The sequence below is a fragment of the Mus musculus genome, chromosome 11 (genome assembly GCF_000001635.26).
Source record: "Mus musculus strain C57BL/6J chromosome 11, GRCm38.p6 C57BL/6J".
NCBI lineage: Eukaryota > Metazoa > Chordata > Mammalia > Rodentia > Muridae > Mus > Mus musculus.
Genome location: NC_000077.6, coordinates 17,174,534 through 17,197,735, shown reverse-complemented (window position 1 = coordinate 17,197,735; position 23,202 = coordinate 17,174,534). Strand labels below are relative to the sequence as shown.

General features: G+C 39.9%; 1 protein-coding gene across 1 annotated transcript in view; it reads right to left on the bottom strand.

Moving 5' to 3' along the window:
• Window positions 1-23,202, bottom strand: part of Ppp3r1 (protein phosphatase 3, regulatory subunit B, alpha isoform (calcineurin B, type I)) — a 41,083-nt gene that overhangs the window by 2,645 nt on the left and 15,236 nt on the right. Inside the window, exons 2-5 of the mRNA NM_024459.2 lie at window positions 15,590-15,629; window positions 4,603-4,779; window positions 3,460-3,519; window positions 2,883-3,067 (exon numbers count right to left, since the gene is read on the bottom strand). Coding sequence (NP_077779.2) covers window positions 2,883-3,067; window positions 3,460-3,519; window positions 4,603-4,779; window positions 15,590-15,629 — 462 coding nt within the window. The remainder of the gene's footprint in view (window positions 1-2,882; window positions 3,068-3,459; window positions 3,520-4,602; window positions 4,780-15,589; window positions 15,630-23,202) is intronic.

Genomic DNA, 23,202 nt, shown 5'->3' with positions numbered 1-23,202 from the left:
ACAAAAGATGTGCAAATGCATGCACATCTGCATTTTTTGAGGTATACACACTTGCATGTGCATGCTCATGCATACAAAGACCAGAACATGATGTGGAGGCCAGAAGTTGAAGCAAGTGTCATCCGCCATCTCTCCCCAACTACTTCCTGGGACAGGGTCTCAGAGCCGGAGGGATGGAGTGAATGTGGCTGAGAGAAGGGCTCTACGTGCTGCAGATAGACAGTGCCAGCCCCTGGCAGATGGGCCTGAGCTGGGTTAAAAAAGGAGCTGAAAAGGAGCATGGAAGCAAGTTAATGAGCAATGATCCTCCAAGATCTGGGCTTCACTTCTGCCTTGGCTTCCGTGCTCCTCAGATAAAACTGAAGACACCCGAGAAGGAACCTCAGCTAAGGAACTACACCTCCGTCCATGGACTCTGGGCTTCATGCTTGAACAGCAGTGCCATCCCCATCCCACAGTAGGTGGTCCTGGTTGTATAAGAAAGCAAACACCTTGGGGAATAAGTCAGGAAGCGGTGCTTTTCCATGGTCTCTGTTTCATTTCCTGCATCCATATTCCATACTGGAGGCTCCTGACCTGGCTTCCTTTAATGATGGACTGAAGTGTTCTAAACCTGTTCTTCTCCAAGCCCATTCACCTTCTGTTTGGTGTTTTATCACAGCAGATACCAAACTAAAACAAGACCCACTCTCCCTCGACGATTAACTACTTTTCTTCCCCAAGATGTTTTCAGTCCATGTTCTGTGAGCAACAGGAAGCAGGCCAGACTACTCCAGCTTCGAAGAGGGTGGACTCTGGTTCTTACAGAAACCTGCTATGCACAACTCCCCCACAAAGGTCTACACTTCACCCTTGTCTGCTTTTCCTTCTGATTTGTAATGTTACACTCAACACATAATAGTATAACATAGTCATGAACTTATGGGAACAGGAGTAGAAGGCTATGGCTTTAAAACGCTGTTCTTGAGGGTCAGGCTGGATGGGTGAAGCTGTGCTGCTAACCTGAGAATCTCTGGGCATGCTTCTGATAGACTATCTTGTTGGCACTAATAAAGTGAGGAGCCCTGCCCCTCTGCGAGTAGCACCTTCTCTGCCTTGGATGCTAGACTACAAGAGGAAAGAAGAGTGGAGCAGCAGCTGCATTCATCTCTGTCTACTTCCTCACTGGGTGAGATGGGACAGGTGCTTCAAGATCACACCACCCTACCTTCCCTACCATGGCAGACTCTAGTCCTGAACTCTAAGTCAGAGTCAATTCTACCCTTGAGTTACTTCTGTTATTTTACTCTAGCAGAAAACTTAGTTTTAAACGCAAGATATTTTATTCCAATCACAGACAGTGCCGACTAGGTTTTTATCAATTTGACATAAGCTAGAGTCATCAAGGAAGAGCATCCTCAACTGAGAAAATGTCAGCCTGTAGGCAACACTGTGGGTATTTTCTTGACTGATGATTGATGTGGAAGGGCCCAGCCAGCCCACTGTGGGTTGCACCACTATCATACTGGTCTGTTGTACAACATTTGTTTCTTTCTGTATATGTGCAGCCCCCCCAACCCCCAACTCAGGAAGGTCAAAGGACAACTCGAGAGGGTTGGTTCTCCCACCAAGTAATTAACCAAGAGGTCAGGTCAGCAGGCTGCAGCCAGCACTTTTACCCACTGAGTCACTGCCAGTTGTTGTTCTTGAGATTTAAATTTAAAACTGGAGTGGAAGACCTTCCTAGGTAACTATCTACTGATGCCTGACAAAATTCCCAAAAATTGATTTCTCTGCCTCTATTCTAGGAGACTGTTTCTACTGTCCCCATGACAGAGTTTCTGGTGTTGGCAGCTAAAACTGACGAACATGAGGCTCTTTTTCACAGAAGCATTTCCTGAACATGTAATTTATTTTATGCTCACTGGTTATTTTGCCTGCAGGTGTGAGGGTGTCAGAAGCCCTGGAACGGTAGTTATAGACAGGTGAGAGCTGCCATGTGGGTGCCAGGAACTGAGCCCAGATCGTCTCCTCCAGAAGAGCAGCCAATGCTCTTCACCACTGAGCCATCTCTCCAGCCCCACCACCAAAGCATTTTCAAACATGCTTTGTTTTTTTTGTTGTTGTTGTTACTTGCAGTACTGGGTACAATGGTAGCAAGCGTTCTCCAAGACTTTATCGTCAGCGCAACAGGCATCCCTTTAAACAGACCTTAGAGCATGTCCCATCTGTAATTTCTAGGAGCTACCAGCAAGTAAGTTACTGGTGCTGTGAGGAGACAGCTATGTTGGTAACAAGTTGGCCATGCAAGTATGAGGACCTAAGTTAGAGTTCACATAAAAAAGCTGCGTTTGGCAGGATCTATCTGGACAGCCAGCACTGATGAGGCGGTCATGAGGTCCATGCGGCTTGCAGGCCAACTAGTACTGCAGAAACAGTGAGCTTTAGGTTCCGTGGGAGAAGAGTTCAAAATAATTACCTGCTTATGAGGCAGAAGGCTGATGACCTCCAGCCTCCACATACACAGATACTCACATTCACCCACAATTGCTGGTACCATTCCTGTAGCACATTATCAGATTGTTTATGTAACTAATTCTTGAGAATAGTAGCTTTTAATTATCAACACTTAAAGCATATTCCAAAATTTTTTTTTTTTTTTTTTGGTTTTTTGAGACAGGGTTTCTCTGTATAGCTGTCCTCGAACACAGAAATTCACCTGCCTCTGCCTCCCGAGTGCTGAGATTAAAGGCATGCACTACCACGCCCAGCTAACATATTCCAAAACTTGAATGTGGGGCAATTAGACAAAATTTCAAAGCAAAATATGCTTATAAAACTGTCTAGTAAACTGTCCTTCATGAGTGGTAAGAGTTAATAGATGAATCAGCCTATTCACTTACAGCACAGAATTCCTCAAAGGATATTCTTCCATCTCCATCCTTATCTGCATTTATTATGGTTTTGTCTACAATCTGCTGTAATTGTGTATCTTTCAGATTGTTGCCCACCATCATCTTCAACACCTGGAAGAGTTCTCCATTGGAAATATAGCCATCTTTATCCATGTCATAGATACGAAAAGCAACTAGAAAAAAAAAAGGGGGGGGGGGGAGTCATTGCAATTAAAAGGCAAACAACAAATACTTCAAATGAAAACAGTGCTATCTAACTCTGAAGATGGCACTTTCTAAAATACAGACACTACATGCATATTTTGCCTTAACAACTGATTACAAGGTTGAGCTATAGAATGAAGACTACCTAGGCCAAATAACCAGTATAGCCTCCAGCATGTGCTATATATATGGCTGGTCCCTGAAACATCCACTTTCCCACTATACCACTAAAGATGACATTATTCAAATATACTAGCTGCAAACATCATAAATGACTTCTATTATGACTAAAAGGTCTTGAAGTGGTTTTGGAAGTCTAAAATACATGGTGGAACAGCAGTTTAAGAAGCATAATACTTACACCTCAACTTCTGTTCCTTATCGCCTTTGACACTGAACTGAGACACTCCTTCAATGAATTCTAAATAAAAGTAGAAAGTGTTTACAAATCACAACTTGTAACTTTTATAAAGAAAAGCAACATTCAAAAGGCTATTTCTTATACAAAATATTAAAAGTAGTACTGAAAAATCAATAATGTCAACTTTTAAAATGTATTTATGTATATGAGCACTCTGTAGCTGTCTTCAGACACCAGAAGAGGACATCGGATCCCATTACAGATGGTTGTGAGCCACAATGTGTTTGCTGGGAATTGAACTCAGAACCTCTTGAAGAGTGCTCTTAACCACTGAGCCATCTCTCTAGCCCCCAATATTGTCAATTCTTAAAGCTCCATACACAAGATTTCATTTTATTTATTTGAACTTTTCATTTTATTTGAGTTGTCAAGATTAAACAATTTGAATTATGTGTTAAAAATCTGTAAGTCATTAGCACTCAAATACATTCTTTAAAGATATTTATTTAACCAATTTCTTTGAACTATGATAAGACAGACTGTACATTATTTTACTAAAACAAAAATCATACTGTTTCCGTTCCATATTTCCAAATCATGTAAACAGACTGCTGCAAAGTTCTTGAAAATTAATTTCTTTACTATCTGGCAAAGAGTAATTCATAAACAAAAACAAGAACATTGAAAACACTAGTTACACATTATTTAGCAGTCTAAGAGTAAATGTAAAATGATATATAAATTAATCAATACTTGCACAAAATAATTCCTTGGTGTCTGGCTAAAATAAAGCAGGCATGGGCTACCAAAACTGACCAGTTCTCAGTCTTTAAGAAGAATGTAAAGAAACAAGAAAAGTGCAGCTTTTAATATTGTTACGCTGTCCTTGAGTAAGAAGTAATTTTTTAAAAAAAGAAAACAGTCAATGTTCTTTTTTTGTTGGTAGATTACATGATAATAGATACCCTGATCATTTACCAAGCAAAAGTAAAGAGTAATTAAAATCTAGGTAACACAGATTCTCAAGTTATAGCATAATCTTTTTATAAGATCACCAAAAACAGAGACATTTAAAAAAAATTCTAGTTTCATTTTGATGATGAAGTACTGCAAGCCCAACTTTACAAACAAGATGGCCGTTACCTTTGAAGTCCACTTCTCCGTTGCCGTCTGTGTCGAATATATCTATTACCCGCTGTACTAAAGGGTTCTGCTGTAACTCAGGCAGAGACATGAACTCTTCCACGCTCAAAGAACCAGAATTGTCCAAATCAAGCTTCTTGAATCTCTTTCCTAGCCTTTTAATTTCATCAGCATCAACTAAAAAGCAAAGGAAGAAAGCAGCAAAACTTTAATTTTCAATCCGATGCTCTAGGGCAAAACCCCATCAACCCCATGGGAATGTACACAGCACAACAAATCTAGCCGTCGCCACAGATTAGCCTCGTGTATCTTTAAAAAATGCTCAGAACATAGATATGTCGATAGCTGAGTCAAATCACCTAACTCTCCAAGCTTGCTTTGTGATAGCAGAACACATCATGTAATCTGGTAAACTATGCCCAACGCCCCTGCAGCAGAGCACACTGCAGAACAGGCCGTTCACAATGGCAGCTGGGAACTACAGCGGACTGCATTGTCTAGCATTCTTCAGAGTATTAACAGAGTGTGTGTTGATGTATACACTACTTATCTAAGGGAAGTCGGAAAACTCATTTCAAAAGCATGGCACCTGCCCTAATTACCTAGAATATTTAAAGCCAGCTTGGAAAGCAAAACCATGAACAGTGCCTAGGGGAGGAGGACAAAAGAGAAAAAGAACTTTTGAAGATCAGAGAACACAAACTTGAAAAGCTAAACAGGAAATGTAGTTCTCTTAAGGCACTGAGCAAGGGAGTGTGACCACCAGCTACAAGGAAGCAGGCATCTAAGCACTGCCTCCTACTGCCTCAGAGGAGGAAGCACGCTGCAAAGTAACACATTAAACAGGACTTCAAACCTGGATCCTTTCACTACCCTTCAGTACTTAGTACAGCCACAGGTCGCTACTTTGCATAAGTACTGAAGCATGTATTTGCTTATCTGATACTACCTTTCAAAGATTCTATTCCGCCTTTAAAAACACATTAAATTAATTAAACATATTAATTAAAAAAAAACAAACTGTGGGGATGTAATTCTGCCACCTTTTAAAAGAATAGCTATGAAGACATTAAATTTTCTTTCAAAACAGAAAGATGTTGTTCTTCTGAGACAAGGTTTCACTATATAGCCTTGAGCTCAGAGATCTGTTTGGCTCTGCCTCCTGAGTGCAGATTTCTTTTTAAATAGCTTATCTATTAAATATAAATTATGGTGAACTGAAGCGACCTAAACAAATGCCACACTTATGCTAAAGATTTCTTAAAAGCAACTGATTAAAACTTCATGATTATATACTTTTAGTATATTCCAGATATAGTCTAAACTATCTTAGACCTTAAGTTTCCTTAAAAACCACTTAACATCTATCTCTGTCCCTGACCTAACACCCTACTGACCATCAGACTTGCAGCATATTAACTCAGTAGACCACTGGCTTCCAGAAACCCAAAAGCTAGAGATGTCAACAGACAGCACCTAAGACCTATAGCAATGGTTTCCCTATTTTACTGTAACCCATCTACCACAGATCCTCATCAATATATTTGGTAAAATACATTAATTTTCTAACTTTATTTCCTTTGCAGCTATGAAGAAAAGAATAGTCAATGTGTTACTTGGTATAACCTAATTCTTGGTTACTGAACTACAGTCAGTTGTGTTTGTATAGAGAATAAACTATATTCCCTTTGGAGTCAGAGCGATGATTTACATACATACATAGAGGTGGGGGGAGGGAGGAAGGTGTAAAGGGCTTGTTTCTGTCTCATTCACCCCCCCCCAAAAAAACATCAATAACTGCAAAACCCCCAAAAGACAAAAAACAGGGTTTCTCTATGTATTCCTGGATATTCTAGAACTTACTTTGTAGACCAGGTTGTTTCCAAACTCATAGCCACCTGCCTCTGCCTCCCAAGTGCTGGGACTAAAATTATGCATCACCACCAACCAGCCCTACCTACATGAGTGTTTTTGCAACCCAACTTCAGACTCAAAGGATTATCTACTTTCAGGAAATCACTCACTAGTTAGCACTGCCATGCAACCAGCGGTCTCTCTGCTTTGGAAGGTAAGTGAGGAGTTCTCCCTGTGGCTCGGGCTTTCTCTATGGTTAACACTCCCCTGTGTTGTTCTAAACAGGTTTTTTGGTTTTTCTTTGAACATGATACTCATTGAATGGTCTCAGAGAGAAGCCTTAAGGCAATATATTTCCCTCCTAAATTGTAAAAAAGTTCATGTGTGCCCCAGGAAGACACACTTACAGGCTATCTTATGATTATCTCATGATATCCCAAAATTGTGAGATAAAACTTTCAATACAGCATAGAGGATCAAAATATCCCAGGGTGGAAGCAAGGAAACTACTATAGCAGCACAGAAATCCAATCCAAACAAATCCCATCAGCTACATAAAAGGCCACAATTTTCAGGAAACAAGGTGGGGAAAAGACTAAAATGGGAACCAGAACTCGAGGATAGGAAGCATTTGCTGGGGAAAAGCTAATTAGTAGCTGATTTTATATTTTAAAGTATCATTCTACCTGGAAAGCAGCAAGCATTTAGGGAAACGGGGAATAGTTAATATCCCTGTATGGTTTACTCATTCACGTTTTTATATACTACAAGTTTCAACCGTAGGCAATCGGAAAATGGAAACAGCCAGTCTAATAGGACGTTAAAAGCAACCTAAGAAATACATTAGGAATTTAAAAGCAATTCGTGTTGTTAGCCAAGTTTCGAACTTGAAAAGAAAAGAAACACTGAGGAGCAGGAAGTGACTCTTAGAGCCACTCCTGGAGCTGGACTGAGTGAGTTCTGAGGACTCCAGCTCTGCTGTCGGTTCTCTGGCTTCCCCTCCTCAATCTCTCCTCCCTTCTTCTCTAGAAACCCCGAGGAAAAGAAAAATCTCACAGACAGACAGCATTAGATCGTCTTTGTGGGAGCTTCCGGGGAGATGGGATCTGATACCACCGCTATTCAATGAACAGAAACCCTGCTGGAAACGTCCTCCATCGGATCTAGACCCTTGGTCTGTGAAAGAACTTCAGGGATCTCGGGTTTTGTTAGAAACAAGAAATGTCCATCTGCAAAGGGATTTCCCTCTCTACTCATTAGCCCCTGAATCAAGACAAATACTAGCCCAAGTGCACACACACTTCACCTTCTGATCTCTGGCTTGCACTAGACAGTACTTAGGTTGTGATATTATTACCTTGTTCTGACTTGTGTCCTGTGTTTTTAGTTTCCTGATAATTTACTCTCCTAACACTGTTGATTTCACATAATTGCATTTATCTACTGGTGTAGCTGTTAGCCTACAAGTGACTTGGTGTGTGTGTGTGTGTGTGTGTGTGTGTACGTGTGAATACAATACGGCTTTGCCTCAGTCTACCCAGCCTTGTTTTCTTTTTCCTCACCTACTTCTACTCCTTCTAAGAAACTGGTTGTTCAACCCCATCCTAATTGAAGTACAGGCTTGAAAGCTGATTGCCAATTCAACTAGGGCCTAAAGAAAGAAACGCAAAAGAGGCACTTATGTATGCAGCAATAAGGCTTATTTAAGACAGAACACAAAGGTTTGGTTTGGCAGAATAATACATAATAAATGGGCGATCTTGATTTCACTTTTGTGAAACACAGTAGTCATTTGTAGAAGGGCAAATGGCACAGCCTGAGAGCAGGCCCCCCCCTCCCTCCCTCTCTCCTGGGAGCAGCAACCCCATATGTGGTCCTAAGCAGGCCCTGGCTCCTCCAGGCTTGTCCAGATTATTCAGAGACACCCCCCTCTGCATCTTAGGTTTGTCCTCTGTCCCCTTGTCCCCCCACTCCTTCCTTTCCACTCTCCCTCACTCTATCAAGTTCCTCTGAAGGCTTTAAAGGGAAGCTCTCTTTCACTTAAACTCCAACATATTGAGATCACCACTGTCCTGTTTGCCATGGTCTCCTTTCCCTTGACACACTGTGTCTTATGGAGTCCATTACTGCTGCCCTTCTTCTGGTGTATTTAACAACTTTAAGACCAAGGTTTAAACTTAAAAACTGGTAACAACTTGTCTTCCCTCTCTCTCCTTTCCATTTCTCCAAGTAAGTGTTCATTTGTGTTAAATGCCCCAGGAGGTCAGAGGTTAGGAGGTCAGAGGTGAGGGGTTAGAGCCCCCAGAGCTGGAATTAAAGGCAATTGTGACCTGCCTGGTTTAGATGCTGGGCATCAATCAACTCCAGTCTTCCTCAACAACAGTACTCGCTCTTAACTGCTCAGCCGTCCCTCCAGCACGAATAAAGGGTCACTGTCTTCTTTATTTTTTCAGACAAGTTCTCAGTACATACCCTGAGCTGGCCTTGAACTCAAGAGATCTACCCGTCTCTGCCTCCAAAATGCTGTGATTGAATGCATAAACCAGGTGTTTTACATCAGCACTGGGAATGTTTAAGAGCTCACTAAACTATCACAGGTATCTTTCAGTTCTAGTTTTCACAAATCTCTTTGCAACACACTTTACCCTTATGTTTTATTCCTGTCTATTTCAGTTCAAAAGAACTCTTCTATGTTTGCAGCTCTACCTCTGTACTCAGTGTTCTACTGAACTCCATCAGTAGATTTTAAGCTGCATTCCCACAGCAAACAATGTGTCTTAAAATGTTGTTTCCCCCTTGAAACCTTCTCTTGGATTGTTGCAAACTGAAAACCACTGCCTTAAAGGAAGAAAATCCCATTAGAAATAATTACTCCTACTTAGTGTATTCCTGCTAATTTCATAGTAACCACAGAATAATTTTATTGAACAAATACTTAAATTATTTGCAAAATTTGTCCTCATTACATAGAATTTTCATTGTGCCTATGATCTTTAATCTCTTCATTAGTGGCTAAATGAATGAATAGCTCAGTATGAGATCAATTTTCAAAACTAACTGGAGCTTTAAGCCTAATACTTTCATTATCTTTTCTAAGTGTAAAGCTACAGTTCTGTCCTCATAAAATAATTAACAGGTACCAGGTACTGTGAGTCTGAGGCCAGCCTGGTCCAGATAGTGCATTTCAGGCTAGCCAAGGTTACATAAAATTAAAATAATATGTAATGGGCATCCTATGAAGCTGGACATAAATGGAGAAACCATATGCTATTATAAGTACTTAGTTATTAGTCTTTCTATGGGAATTCCTGAGAGACAAAAATCTAAGAGAGCCTGAAGCAGGTGATGTCATCAATTAGAAAAGACACCACAGCAAGGAGTTCCCCGACTTCTCTGACAAGATCCCTACCGGGTGCTCCCACCCACTTTCTGTGTTAAATAACCACAGGTTTGGGCTGGCAAGCTGGCTCAGTGGTGGGGGTGTTTGCAGCCAAGCCATAAGTTTCATCCCTAGAACCTACATGGTTAAGAACTGATTCATGCATTTTTCCTTGGGTTTGTACACACACGAGCAAACATACAAGGAGGGAAAATTTGTACAGTCCTATTTCTCACCTACAATATGTGCCACCTCCCTGTGTTAAAAGCCCCAAACCTTCCGGATTGCTTTTCTACTCTGATTCCTTTATGATTAATTTATATGTAAATCTTTTAAAACAGTGTGCTTACTTAACGACAGGAACAGACCTGATCGTGGCTTTCAAGGGAATACAGGAGGCTGTCCTTGTTACCATGCTTTGTAATGGCTGGTAGGCATGACCTCCTTTTACATTAGCCAAATAAATGTTCACAATTCAAAGTTCTCTCCACTCTCAAAAGGATTCTCTGACTATTCAACATAATTTGGATTTTGGAAAAAAAATTCCAACTTCAAGATCAAACCAGTTAAAAGTTGCAGCATGGTGGGGGTGGGGGAGACAACTTGTGAGGCCCCACCCTTAGCTGAAGCTGTTGCTGGCCGGTACTGGTAGGTTCTCCATGGCCCTGTTATGAACTAACACCTACATACATATGGGTGTTACAAATGGACCTGGTAGATTAAAAATATTCATTTTAAAAGGAAGATGTGAAGTCAGGAGTTAAGATGTGTTAGGGAACATGGAAGGAGTTGGAGGGGTAATGAGGATATAAGACACTGTATGGAACTTGTAAGGAATTTTAATCAGGCACATAAGTCTTCTAAGAAGAACTCTCTTTGAGGGAATATTTCTACTTTAGATCCCAAACCACCATGGCTTCGAAAAAAAATTTGCTATGTTAAAAAAAAAAAATTATCAATAGATCTTCCCAAGTCAATACATACTGTGCTGATATTAGAAATGTTAAGCTACAACGGATGCTGAGATGCAGCAGTCAGTCTGTCCCAGCTGAAGCACGCACTACCCGTGCTTAAGAGCTGTGAATGCTCTTGTAAACCTGACTGCACATCAACCCCTCGCCTACATAACCTCTCATAGGAGAAAGCAGAGGGACTCAAAATTCCAGCGGGGAAGCCTCAGGCATGCTCAGACTTCCCCATAACTGTCACCCCGTCTTGTGAGGAATACCCAAAGCCTGGCTGGCTTTTTATCCCAAGCAGACCAAAACAACCATGTCTCCAAGGGCAACAGCTCCTGGTAAATTTATCAAAAGTGTCCCAGTGCTACACCAAGAGATATTTCTGGGGGTACTGGATCCTGGAATTTACTAAATACAATAAAGGCATACATAGCAAAGAAAAGGCTGCATGTTCAAAAATAAGACATACAGAAAACTATTTCAAATAAGAAATTTACAACCTAAGAAACCGCATCTTTTTTTTTTTTAAAGCACTTTCTTGATTAAATGAATCTTCATGATATCTAACAGTTAAGTCAGGCCTAGAAAATTTAGAAAAACACAAAACCTGTATTTTGCCAATAAAATATAAAGTCACTAAGTCCTTTTGGAATCCTTCTGACTGTGAAATAAAGATGGCTTGGCAGGTAAAGACAAAAGCCTGAGTTCTCTCCCTGGGACACACAAGGAAGGGGAACAATGATTGCCTGACCCGACCCTCTGACATGTGGGTAGACAGAGACACTGGCTGGGGTGTGCAGACACACCCACACATGAAATAAGTAAACAAATAGAAAACCAACAAGACTTGTCTCTGTCTACAAAATCTACAAATGCTCCAAGTCTGGCGTATTGTCTCTGCTCTAGTCACTAATGATATCTGGATGAGTTTGGTGGGGAGGAATTCAAAATGCTATTGCTATTGTTCAATTTGATTTATTCTGTAGCTAACTAAGCATTTACTTTTCCAAAGTGGAATCTGCTGTGATACTAGAACAGTAAGATATCTCAAATTATTAACCAAAAATGGGTTACAATTTATACAATAAATATGAATTTTCCTAAAACTGTCCATTCTGTTTGAGGTTATAGTTATGAAACATGATTACCAGAAGAAAAACTGGAACTAAAGAACTATTTCAAGGCCAGGTGGTGATGGTACTACAAGCCTTCAATCTCAGCACTCGGGAGGCAGAGACAGACAGAATCTCTTTGTTGAAGCCTTATCAAGTGAGTTCCAGGACAGCCAAGGCTATACAGAGAAACCTATCTCAAAACAAACAAAAAATTATTTCAAACACTCTGAACAGCAAACATAGATAAAAAGCTTTGCTAGATTCAGATCTATAGATAAATAGCTATAGATATATTTATCTGATAGAAAATAAATATCTAAGATGAAGAACTCAAAAAACAAAATGCCAAATACAAATATTGAACAAATAATAAGTAGGTAAATGAGATGAAAACACGTTTCAAAAGATGAAGTGAAACTCACACACACAAACACACACACAAACAAGAAAAAACTATTCAGCACCCTTAACCATGAGGGAACTCCCGACTCACACCAGTCAGAATGACTGTCATAAAAACAAATCAAATGCTGGCAACAACTTGGGGTGGGGGTGGGGCTTTTCTACACTGCTCATGGGAATGTCTATTAGTAAAGCCACTGTGGATATCAATGTGACCCAGCTATGCCACCCAAGCATAGCCCCATAGGACTCTTATGAAAGAATGAAATTACAATAGTAAGCAAAATAACTGAAACTGAGAACAAGAAAAGTGCCATGTTTCCTCTCAGTTTTGAATTTATGTATGACAGGAAAGTACAAGCAAGATAGACCGTGGGAGAGGAGAAAATAATGGGGGGATATGAATACAGCACCTTATACGCTGGAATGAAATAGATGTCTGCAAATCTGTCACTATCTACACACAAAGAGTATAATATACATCAATAAAAACAAATTCCTTATAGACCAGCAGTTTAATATTCTGCACCAAACAGATCAACTATCAAATGTACAGAAGAAAAGAAAGTTACTACCAACATGTGAAAGACTAAAGTGGTATATTATAACATGGATAGTCATGAACATTTCAGCAGTCTATTTTCTTAAACATGAAGCCTTGGTAGTTTTAAGACTCTTTAGGGCCTAAGAGATGGCTCAGCGCACTCCCTGCTCTTGCAGAGTACCTAGCCAGATTCTAGTACCCACACCCAGGTAGCTAACAACTGCATCTAACTCCAGATTCAGGGGACCAGCCTCTTCTGGTCTAACACTTGCACACAGAGACCTAGGCACAAATGAAATTAACAAAAATAAAATGGCCAGATTTTAGTTTTGAATCGTAAATTTACAAGTATTCACACGGGCTTTTGGTATTTCTAGATTAAAATTCTTAGATACTTCAAAATTATCAAGTAATAGTCAAATGGATAAAAACCAGACATCATCAATAACTCATGAACTAGATACTGACAGATGCCTGCGATTCCAGTACTCAGAATGTCAAGGCAGGAAGACCAGAGGCTGACGATTAACTCTGTATTATACATGTTCCCCAAATCTACTGTGCTCTCTAGGGTTCTACTACAGACAACTAAATCAAATGTGTTAGCTGACAGACCATAGTCTTTTGAGACACAGTTTCATTACATATTCTAGTATGACCTCCAACTCATGGCAATCCTCGTATGCTACCAAGGGAAGGAGGGGGGAGGGGAGAGAAAGAGAGAAGAGTAGAGGGAGGGAAGGCAGACTGCATTAAACTTGTAAGAACATTTACAAGCCACACTATGAAAGGGCCTATTCTAAAATCAGGAAGCTACAAAGTGAATGTTAAGCTTCTGGCTCTAGAACTTTGCAACCACACAAACAACTCTAATCCTAAATTAACATCCAGCCTTTCAAATATTAAGCTTCCATCTAATATACATATAAAGTTAAGACCTGGACTGGCAAAAATGCCTCAAGAGGGTAAAGGGACTTGAGACGACCTGAATGCAATCCCTGGACCTCACACAGAGATAAGAAAGAACAGACTCTCCGGCAGTGGTGGCACACACCTTTAATCCCAGCACTCGGGAGGCAGAGGCAGGCGGATTTCTGAGTTCGAGGCCAGCCTGGTCTACAGAATGAGTTCCAGGACAGCCAGGGCTACACAGAGAAAGCCTATCGAGAGAGAAAGAGAGAGAGAGAGAGAGGGAGAGAGAGAGAGAGAGAGAGAGAGAGAGAGAGAGAGAGAGAGAGAACGAACGAACATGAACAGACTCCATGGTTGTCTTTTAACTTCCATGCACATGCTATGGCACATGTGTCCACACAGGCATGCCATATATAAACACACAATAATAAGAGCCAGTCATGATGTGGTGGTATGAATAAGAATGGCCCCCATAGTCACTTAGATGAAATGGTTGGCCACCAGGGAGTGGCATTTTTGAAAGAATTAGTAGGCATGGCTTTTTAGAGGAAGTGTGTTACTGGGGGTAAAACCCAAGCCAGGCCCAGAGGCTCTCTGCTGCCTGGGGATGTAGAACACTCAGCTACACATCCAGCAACATGTCCTGGCATGCCTTGATACTCTGCCATGATAATGAACTAAACCTCTGAAACTGTAAGTCGGCCCCAATTAAATGCTATCTTTTCTAAGAGTCGTGATGGTCATGGTGTCTCTTCACAGCAACAGGACACTGACTAATGGATGCTTTTAATCCCAGCACTTTAGAAGCAAAGAAGCAAAGGAGAGCAGATCTCTGTGAGTTCAAGACCAGCTCCACATTAAAAGTTACAGGCTAGCAAAGGCTACACTATAAGAACAGGTCTCATAAACAGACAGACAAATAAGGGGCTGGCAAACAAACAAACAAACAAACAAACAAAAAAACCACAAAACAAAATAATAACAAACAAGACACACCAGTAAAGATGCTTGCCACCACACCTAATAAACTACCTCAATTGGATCCTATGGACCTGTATGGTACAAAGAAAAATACCAATCCCCACAAATGTCCTACTCATCTCTACTTACACTGACACTGTGGCAAACGTGTGAGCCCTGCCCCCCACATCTGTATGTAGGGATAAGTAAAATGTAGTTAAAAAGCCATCCCCAAGCTTATATAGAAACATTTACAGTAGCTGAAGTCTTTGACAACTGACTTTCACTCTAGAAATCTGCTGGTCTTCAGAGTCACCCTGACCCATTCCATCAAAATCCAAAAGTCTCAAATGTCAAAATACAATTTTCACACATCTGTTTCTCTTCTCCCTAGTTCAGGTGGCAGCTGACCCAGTTATGTGACAAGTTCTAGCCCACGAAACTCGGCTTTCATGTTTTTGCAATTCCATTTCCCCAATGATCTGGGGAATTCTGGGTACAGTTATTAACATTACAAAACAAAGAAGCCCAGATCCATGGATCAACAAATAGAAAAAAAAAAAACAAAACAAAACAGAACAAACAAAAAACATGATTACAAATTCACTTTGAAAAGAGCCCTCTTAGTTCACAGAGATTTAGGGGTTTAACCTTTAATGTTGTGTATATATTAATAATAAAATCTACTTTTTAAATATTTCCTACTTCAGTAACTTCAAGAGTGTGTGTTCCATGCCTTCTCCATTTTAAATGTAGGCCACATTTGATAAAAAATCAAGTACTCATCATAGAGATGTGTGCCTGCCCCTCCCCCCAGATTCATAAGCAAAACACATGCTTGCTCTCATTATATTCAACTTACAGTGTGAGCACATTTCCAAAGGGTAACTCGCCTCATTTCCCTGGGGAAGGAAGAAAGAATCAATTAGTTATGAGATATACCTAAATATCTTTAGAATATTAAGCAACTATTTTATCGGACAAAACAGGCAAATGAGCTATAAATTCTAAACATAAATTTATGTTCAGAATTATAAACTATACTTACTTTTTAACTGGCAAGAAAACATATCAAGTATTTGTAGCACCATAAACACACTACACAGAAAATCCCACATTTCAGAGACTGGCAATGCACGGCTTGTCTGGCTGGATGAGCTGTTTGGTTTGTTTATTTCTTTTTTGAGACACTGTTTCAAAGCTCGGGCTGGCTTACACTCCCAGTATAGGCAAGGTTGACTTTGAATGTCTGAATCAAAAGCTTGTGCCAACACATCAGGCTAACTTATTTTGTTAAAAAGCTAATCATTTCTAATTCTAATCATTTCTGCTTAGAGTTTAATAAGACTGCAATATGCGCTGTTAAGAAGAGAATCCTCATTACCAAGTACACTCATTCACTAAAACAGAACTTTAAAATTCTGTAAGATGTTAACAGCAATGTTAATAAACCCTGTACAAAACAGCCATTAAAACTTGCTTCTAGCGGGGGGTGGGGGTGGGGACCTTGCTTCTAAGTATTTCTTTATATAAGAAGTCATCCTGTTGCCTAACTTATGTATTTTCTCCATTAGAGGAGGGAAAGGGTATTCTAGAGAAAATACAGAGCCGTGTTTCCTAAAGCTAACATGTTTTAAACTTACATAAGAAAGCCTGCAGAACTGAAGTATTGTACAATATGACCACGTAATTCACAAGATCACTTGATGATGAAGTCCTCAAATAATCAGCTGCTTGGTTTTTCAGGGTAACCTATGTATTTGGTATTTTTGACAAGTCTTACTACGGAACTGTCTGGCACGGAATTTACTAGGTAGAGCAGGCCAGCCCTGAACTCATCCTGCGTCTTTCTAACATGTACTAAAGGTGTGCACTTGGAGCCCAGCAAAGAACCGTCATTATACTGAGTAAAGTACAAACCAAACCAAAAAACAAAACAACAAAAAACCCACCACCACCATCACCACCGCAGCAGATAATATCTGCCAACTAGGAGTAATGCTCCATCAGCCGTGTGACTAGTACAGAACAGGACATCAGGAAGTTGCATCAAGCAGCACTTTTCAGAAATGAGTTGCAATCACTGATATAAAAAGGAACCTGGGGTCTGCCCTTGGAGAACTGAGAAGTACAGGAACATACAGAGACCTACAATCTGCAGCACCCTGAAATCTATAGGGAGCTCCTTCCAGCTTCAGTTGCATTTGGACATCCCAAAGCCAAGGATAGAACTAGTAAGTGGACTAAACTATCTCTGATGCTCACAGAGCTGGGAAGGCTGTGATGCAAGAGGGGTGAGCAGACCACAATACACAAGGCACTGGGGTGCAGTCCAGCAAAAGAGCACAAAATTCAATGTCTGACAATGAAAAAAGCATCATATTATAATTGGAGTAAAACATTTTCAAAAAAAAAAAGCCACGCAGAGAAGACCATAATTATATTCTACCACCTAATTTATATATATAAAAAATAAAGTAAATCTATATTCTATTTTCCTATAATATTCTCTATTCATAATACTAGAGTCTCCTATTCTCTATTCATATAATATATTCTACTCTCCCATAATACATATCATAAATATGTCCCAACAAAATACATCAGGCACAGTGGTGCACATCTGTGACCCAGGAGTCAGATGATAAAGGCAGAACAAGTAATCCTCATTGATTTTGTGAGTTCAAGGCTGGCCTCTATGACATGAGACTGTCTTTTCTGGGGGTGGGGAGGTATCTCTATAGGATTTGTCCTATTTTATTGTTGGTGACGGTTTTGTCAACCTGGGGGCCCACCTGGATATCCACCCACTCTGGCACATCAAGTCTCTGGGAGGCTACGCACAGCCTCTCCCACTAAGGGCAGACAAGGCATCACAAATTTCACCCATGTGGCAGGATACAAAATTAACTCAAAGAAATCAGTAGCCCTCCTTTATACAAATGATAAACTGGCCAAGAAAGAAACTAGGGAAATCACACCCTTCCCAATAGCAGCAAATAATATAAAATATCTTGGTGTAATTCTAATCATGCAAGTTTAAGATGAAAGCTGGAAAGATCTCCCATGCTCATGGACAGGTAGGACTAACGTAGTCAAAGTGGCTATTTACCAAAAGCAACCTAAAGAGTCAGGGTAAGCCCCACCAAAATTTCAATACAATTTTGTATAGACCTTGAAAGTACAATTTTCAACTTCACATGGAGAACCAAAAAAACCGGGATAGCCAAAATCATACTGAACTATATAAAAGGACTTTGGAGGAATCACTATCTCTTACCTCAAGCTGTATGTACTACAGAGCAGTATTATTAAAAAAAAAAAAAACAAACAAAAAGAAAAACAAACAACTTCATGGTATTAGTAAAGAAACAAATCAATGGAATCGAGACTCAGAAATAAGCCCAGACACCTATGGATATTTGATTTTTGATAAAGAAGCCAAAACCATACAATGGAAAAAATAAAGCATCTCCAACAAATGGTGGTGATCTAACTGTATGTCTATACGTAAAAGAATGAAAATAGATTCATATTTATCACCTTGCACAAAACTCAAGTCCAAGTGGATCAAGGACCTCAACCTAAGGAAAACTGGATACACTGAATCTCATAGAAGAGAAAATGGGAAATACCCTGGAATGAATTGGTCCAAGAGAAAATGTCCTGAGCACAACACCAATGGCTCAGGCTCTAAGATCAACAATTGATAAACAGGATCTCATGAAAGGCAAAGGACGGTGTCAATAGGACAAAACAGCAGCCTACAGATTGGGAAAGGATGTTCATTAACCCTACATCTGACAGAGGGCTAATATTCAAAGTCTATAAAGAACTCAAGAAATTAGACAACAACAGCCCAGATTACCCAATTAAAAAATGAGGTATACAGAGACAAAATTTGGAGCTGTGACGAAAGGATGGACTATCTAGTGATTGCCATATGCAGGGATCCATCCCATAATCAGCTTCCAAACACTGACACCATTGCATACACTAGCAAGATTTTGCTGAAAGGACCCAGATATAGCTGTCTCTTGTAAGACTATGCCGGGGCCTAGCAAACACAGAAGTGGATGATCACAGTCAGCTGACATGGGTCACAAGGCCCCCAATGGAGGAGCTAGAGAAATTACCCAAGGAGCTAAAGGGAACTGCAACCCTATAGGTGGAACAACAATATGAACTAAGCAGTACCCGGAGCTCTTGACTCTAGCTGCATATGTATCAAAACATGGCCTAGTCGGCCATCACTGCAAAGAGAGGCCCATTGGACACGCAAACTGTATATGCCCCAGTACAGGGGAACGCCAGGGCCAAAAAGGGGGAGTGGGTGGGTAGGGGATTGGGGGGATGGGTACCGCGAACTTTTGGGATAGCCTTGAAAATGTAAACGAGGAAAATACCTAATAAAAAAAATGAGGTATAGAGATAACCAGAGAAATCTCAAATGTTCAATTTTCTAAGTTTATGATTCTTCCAATGTGACTTGTTTGGTATTAAGGGTTTTTTCTTTCTTGAGACAAGGTCTTAGCTGATCTGGAACACAAAGTAGTCCGGGTTAGCTTTGAACTCAGATCTCCCCCTGCCTCTGCTGCCAAGTGCTGGGATTCAAGATGTGCACAACCATTACTCTTAGCATAGACTCATGAATTTTAGGACCCTGAGCTATAATCACTTATCAATAACACTTAACCTGATACTTAAACCACTTCACATCTGGGCAGCATTTGTTCCTACTCGTTGGGTGGCCCCTCCTCCTTCCAATATGTACACATCGTTCAGAACACGTTGACCACATTACGTTTTCCTATCCTAGAGCCAGGAATCAATGATCTACTCCAAGGAACTACTCCTTTTGGGAAGAGAGCTACTTACGTCCTTAATTTTACTCTGACTTATTCATACTTTAGGTCTTTATACTATGATTAATCCCTAGCACCCTGACTCTTCTTTCATGGTATTACATCTAGGTGTAACTTTTACTACGGAAATTTACACCTGATTAAACTGATGTATGTACTAATATTCTAAGATATTTTTCTGCATAAAGACAAGAGTCCACTATTGTCCCTCCTTAACAGTACACCTTGTGAGGAAAAACAAAAGTGTTACACATATCTGCAGTATAGTAGGTCTGATCAAAGTATAAACTCTTCTCAGTACTGTTCCCCAAAACATAACTCTGAGATTGTAAGTTGTCTATGGATAGCCATGGTTTTTGTGTCTCTGTCAAGAACTTATAGAACCTAGGCTCAGGTAAAAGTCTTTCAGTAAAGATGCAACTTTGATAACTGAAATTCCTACCTAAAGGAGAGTTCATTAAAACATACTAACACCACCATGAACCCAGGCTCAGTGGGCAGGGAACCTGCCTGTGGTTCAGTGCTCAGGAGGTTGAGGCAAGAGCATCGCTTGAGCCTGTTGCTTAAGCTGGCCTATGAAACACGGCTGAGACTTTTTCAAAACTAAAAAGGAGTCAGCACAGGGCCATACACTTTTTGATTTCAACAACCAGGAGGCAGAAGCAGGTGTATCTCTGTGAGTCTAAGACCAGCCTGGTTTACATACCAAGTGTCAGGACAGTCAGAGCTACACAGTGGGACCCTGTCTCAAAACAATCACAATAAAGTAAAATTAAAACTAAAGCATCAATCAAAAAGAATAACATACAAAGCTTAAAGATTTGAAAAAGAGAAATTTGTCAACTGCAAATCAACTAAATGGGAAAAAGAAAAAGTGCGGGGGGGGGGGCACATGGGGGCTGTGGTTAAGGTCTATAATCCCAGCATATCAGCAATTGGGAGGCCAACCCAGAAGATCAAGAGATCAAGGCCAGCCTCACCTACATAAGACTATTTTAAAACAATCAAAAACAATAACAAGAAAACCCTAATCCAATTGAACATGGTTCAATGGTAGAGTTTTGAATAGTGTGTCAAATCTGCTTTATTCTATAATATTCTCATTTTATTAATATGTCACCTATTAATGGGATTCATATAATAGGATTATAAACAAATTAAGGAAAAAGTTTAAGTAGGAAGAGGTTAGGAAAGAGAGGCAGTAAATCCCATCTTCTTTTCACTGTGGATTTTCTATGACTCATACACTACAAGCAACAGCACAAAAGACTTTGATACATAACTGTAAACTATGCTGCTTGCTAGACAAGAAGAAATGACTCACATTATCCATTCCCTTCCTCCCTGTGAACTGTCTTTGGTTGGTTGGTTGGTTTGGTTGAGACAGCTTTTCTCATCTGTAGCTAGCCCTGGCTCTCCTGGAGCTCAGAGATCAACCTGCCTCTGCCTCCCGAGTGCTGTCATGTGGGTGCCAGGAATCATATCTAGGTCCTCTGGAAAAGCAGTAGGAGCCCTAACCACTAAGCTCTCCAGCCCTCATACTTTCTTATTTACCAGCCACACAAAATAAGGCGGCAGCATTCTAGGTTCCTCCTCTTAGAGGATATTTTATAGTAGTGCCCCAAGATCTTCAGTAGCAAACACTTGAATATTCTTATCAGTGAACTATGCTTTCCTAAATAGGAAACCACTAAGGATGACTTTCCAAGTGGGTCTTTCCTCCACATGCCAACCATCAATCTGTCTAGGAACATAATTAAACAAACTCAAAAAATAATAAACAAACACTACATACAGGTAATTGCTGCACAAGGCTTTAAATGTCAGGAGTTAAGAACAGGATCCAAATGTGTAAGCTGTTGGTTTAATTTGTCAGATGCAGCAAAGCTTTTATATAAGAAAGTTCACAGAGACACAACTTGCTGGCCCTCCCAACGATGTTCTTCAAAGATAATCTTAAAATGTCCTAAAATCCTTCAGATGTTCCAAATGTATTAATTTAATTACGTTTACATTAAAACTAAATGAAAACATTTTAAAAGTAAAGTAATGAGCTTATAGATAGATGTAGAAAATACTCTGTGAAGATAATTATGGATGGAAAGAGGGAACACTAACATTTACTATGAAAAAGTGAGCCGGGCATGGTGGCACACGCCTTTAATCCCAGCACTCGGGAGGCAGAGGCAGGCGGATTTCTGAGTTCGAGGCCAGCCTGGTCTACAAAGTGAGTTCCAGGACAGCCAGGGCTACACAAAGAAACCCTGTCTCAAAAAACAAAACAAAACAAAACAAAACAAAGTGAAATGCTGTTTCTGTTGATGGACCTCACACTCATATTCCCACTTATTCTTCAAGCTATCCTTCAGATAGGTAGGGGTAACAAGGTTAAGCAGCCAGCATACAACAATAGAGACAAAACGTGAACTAATTTTGAAGCTAATAAAACCAAAATACTAATACTTCTAAGTAATATAAAGGGAAGGGACACTTTCAAATTAATTTCACAAAACCAGTACCATTCGAACATCGAAACCAAATAAATTAGTTGTTCTCAACCTGTGGGTTCCCAACTACTTTGGGGGCCAAACAACCCTTTCATAGAGGTTGCCTAAGATCAGTAGAAGACACAGGTATTTATACTACAATTCATAACAGCAGATAAATTACAGTTATGAGGTAGCAACAATAATAATTTTATGTTTGTGAGGGTCACCACAATATGTGATCTATATTAGAGGATTACAACATATTAGGAAGGTTGAGAACCACTGAAATAAAGAGAACAAAAACAGAAAGCCACAGATCCATTTGCCTGAAGAACAGAGATGCAAATATCCTCAACACAACATTTGCAAACTGAATTCAGGAACACATTAAGATGATCATATATCATGACCAAGTGGACTTCATTCCTGAAATGCAAGGTTGGTTCAACACATGCAAATTTATATATATATATATATATATATATATATATATATATATATATATATATGTGTGTGTGTATATATGTGTGTGTGTGTGTGTGTATATATATATATATACACATATACATATAAATTTATATATATAATATTACATTGTACAAATAAAGTTAGAACAAATATCATGAAAGCATCACAATGGATGCAGAAAGGGTGACAGAGTTCAACAAATGCTCGTGATAGAAGTCCTAGAGACACTAAGAGTAGAAGGAACATACCTCAAAATAATAAAGAATCTATAGAACAAGCCAGTAACCAATACCATGTTAAATGGAGAAGAGTTAAGAGCATTTCCTCCAAAATCTGGAGCAGAGATGTTCCTTCCCTCTCTTCCCCTACTCAATAAAGTACCCAAAATCTTAACTACAACAACATGGAGGAGGAAGATATAAAAGAGAAAGTAACAGAAGAAATCAAAATGACCCTACTTGTTTGTAGACAAAGCAATTCTGTTTAACAGACCCTAGAGAGCAAACAAAAAACTCCGAATAACCACTTTCAGTAAAGTTGCAGAATGCAAAAACCAATATATGAAAGTCAGCAAGCGGCCTTCAGATATACAATGAACTCACTGGGAAACAAGTTCGGAAACAGATATATTTCATAATAGTTCCCCCCAAAAA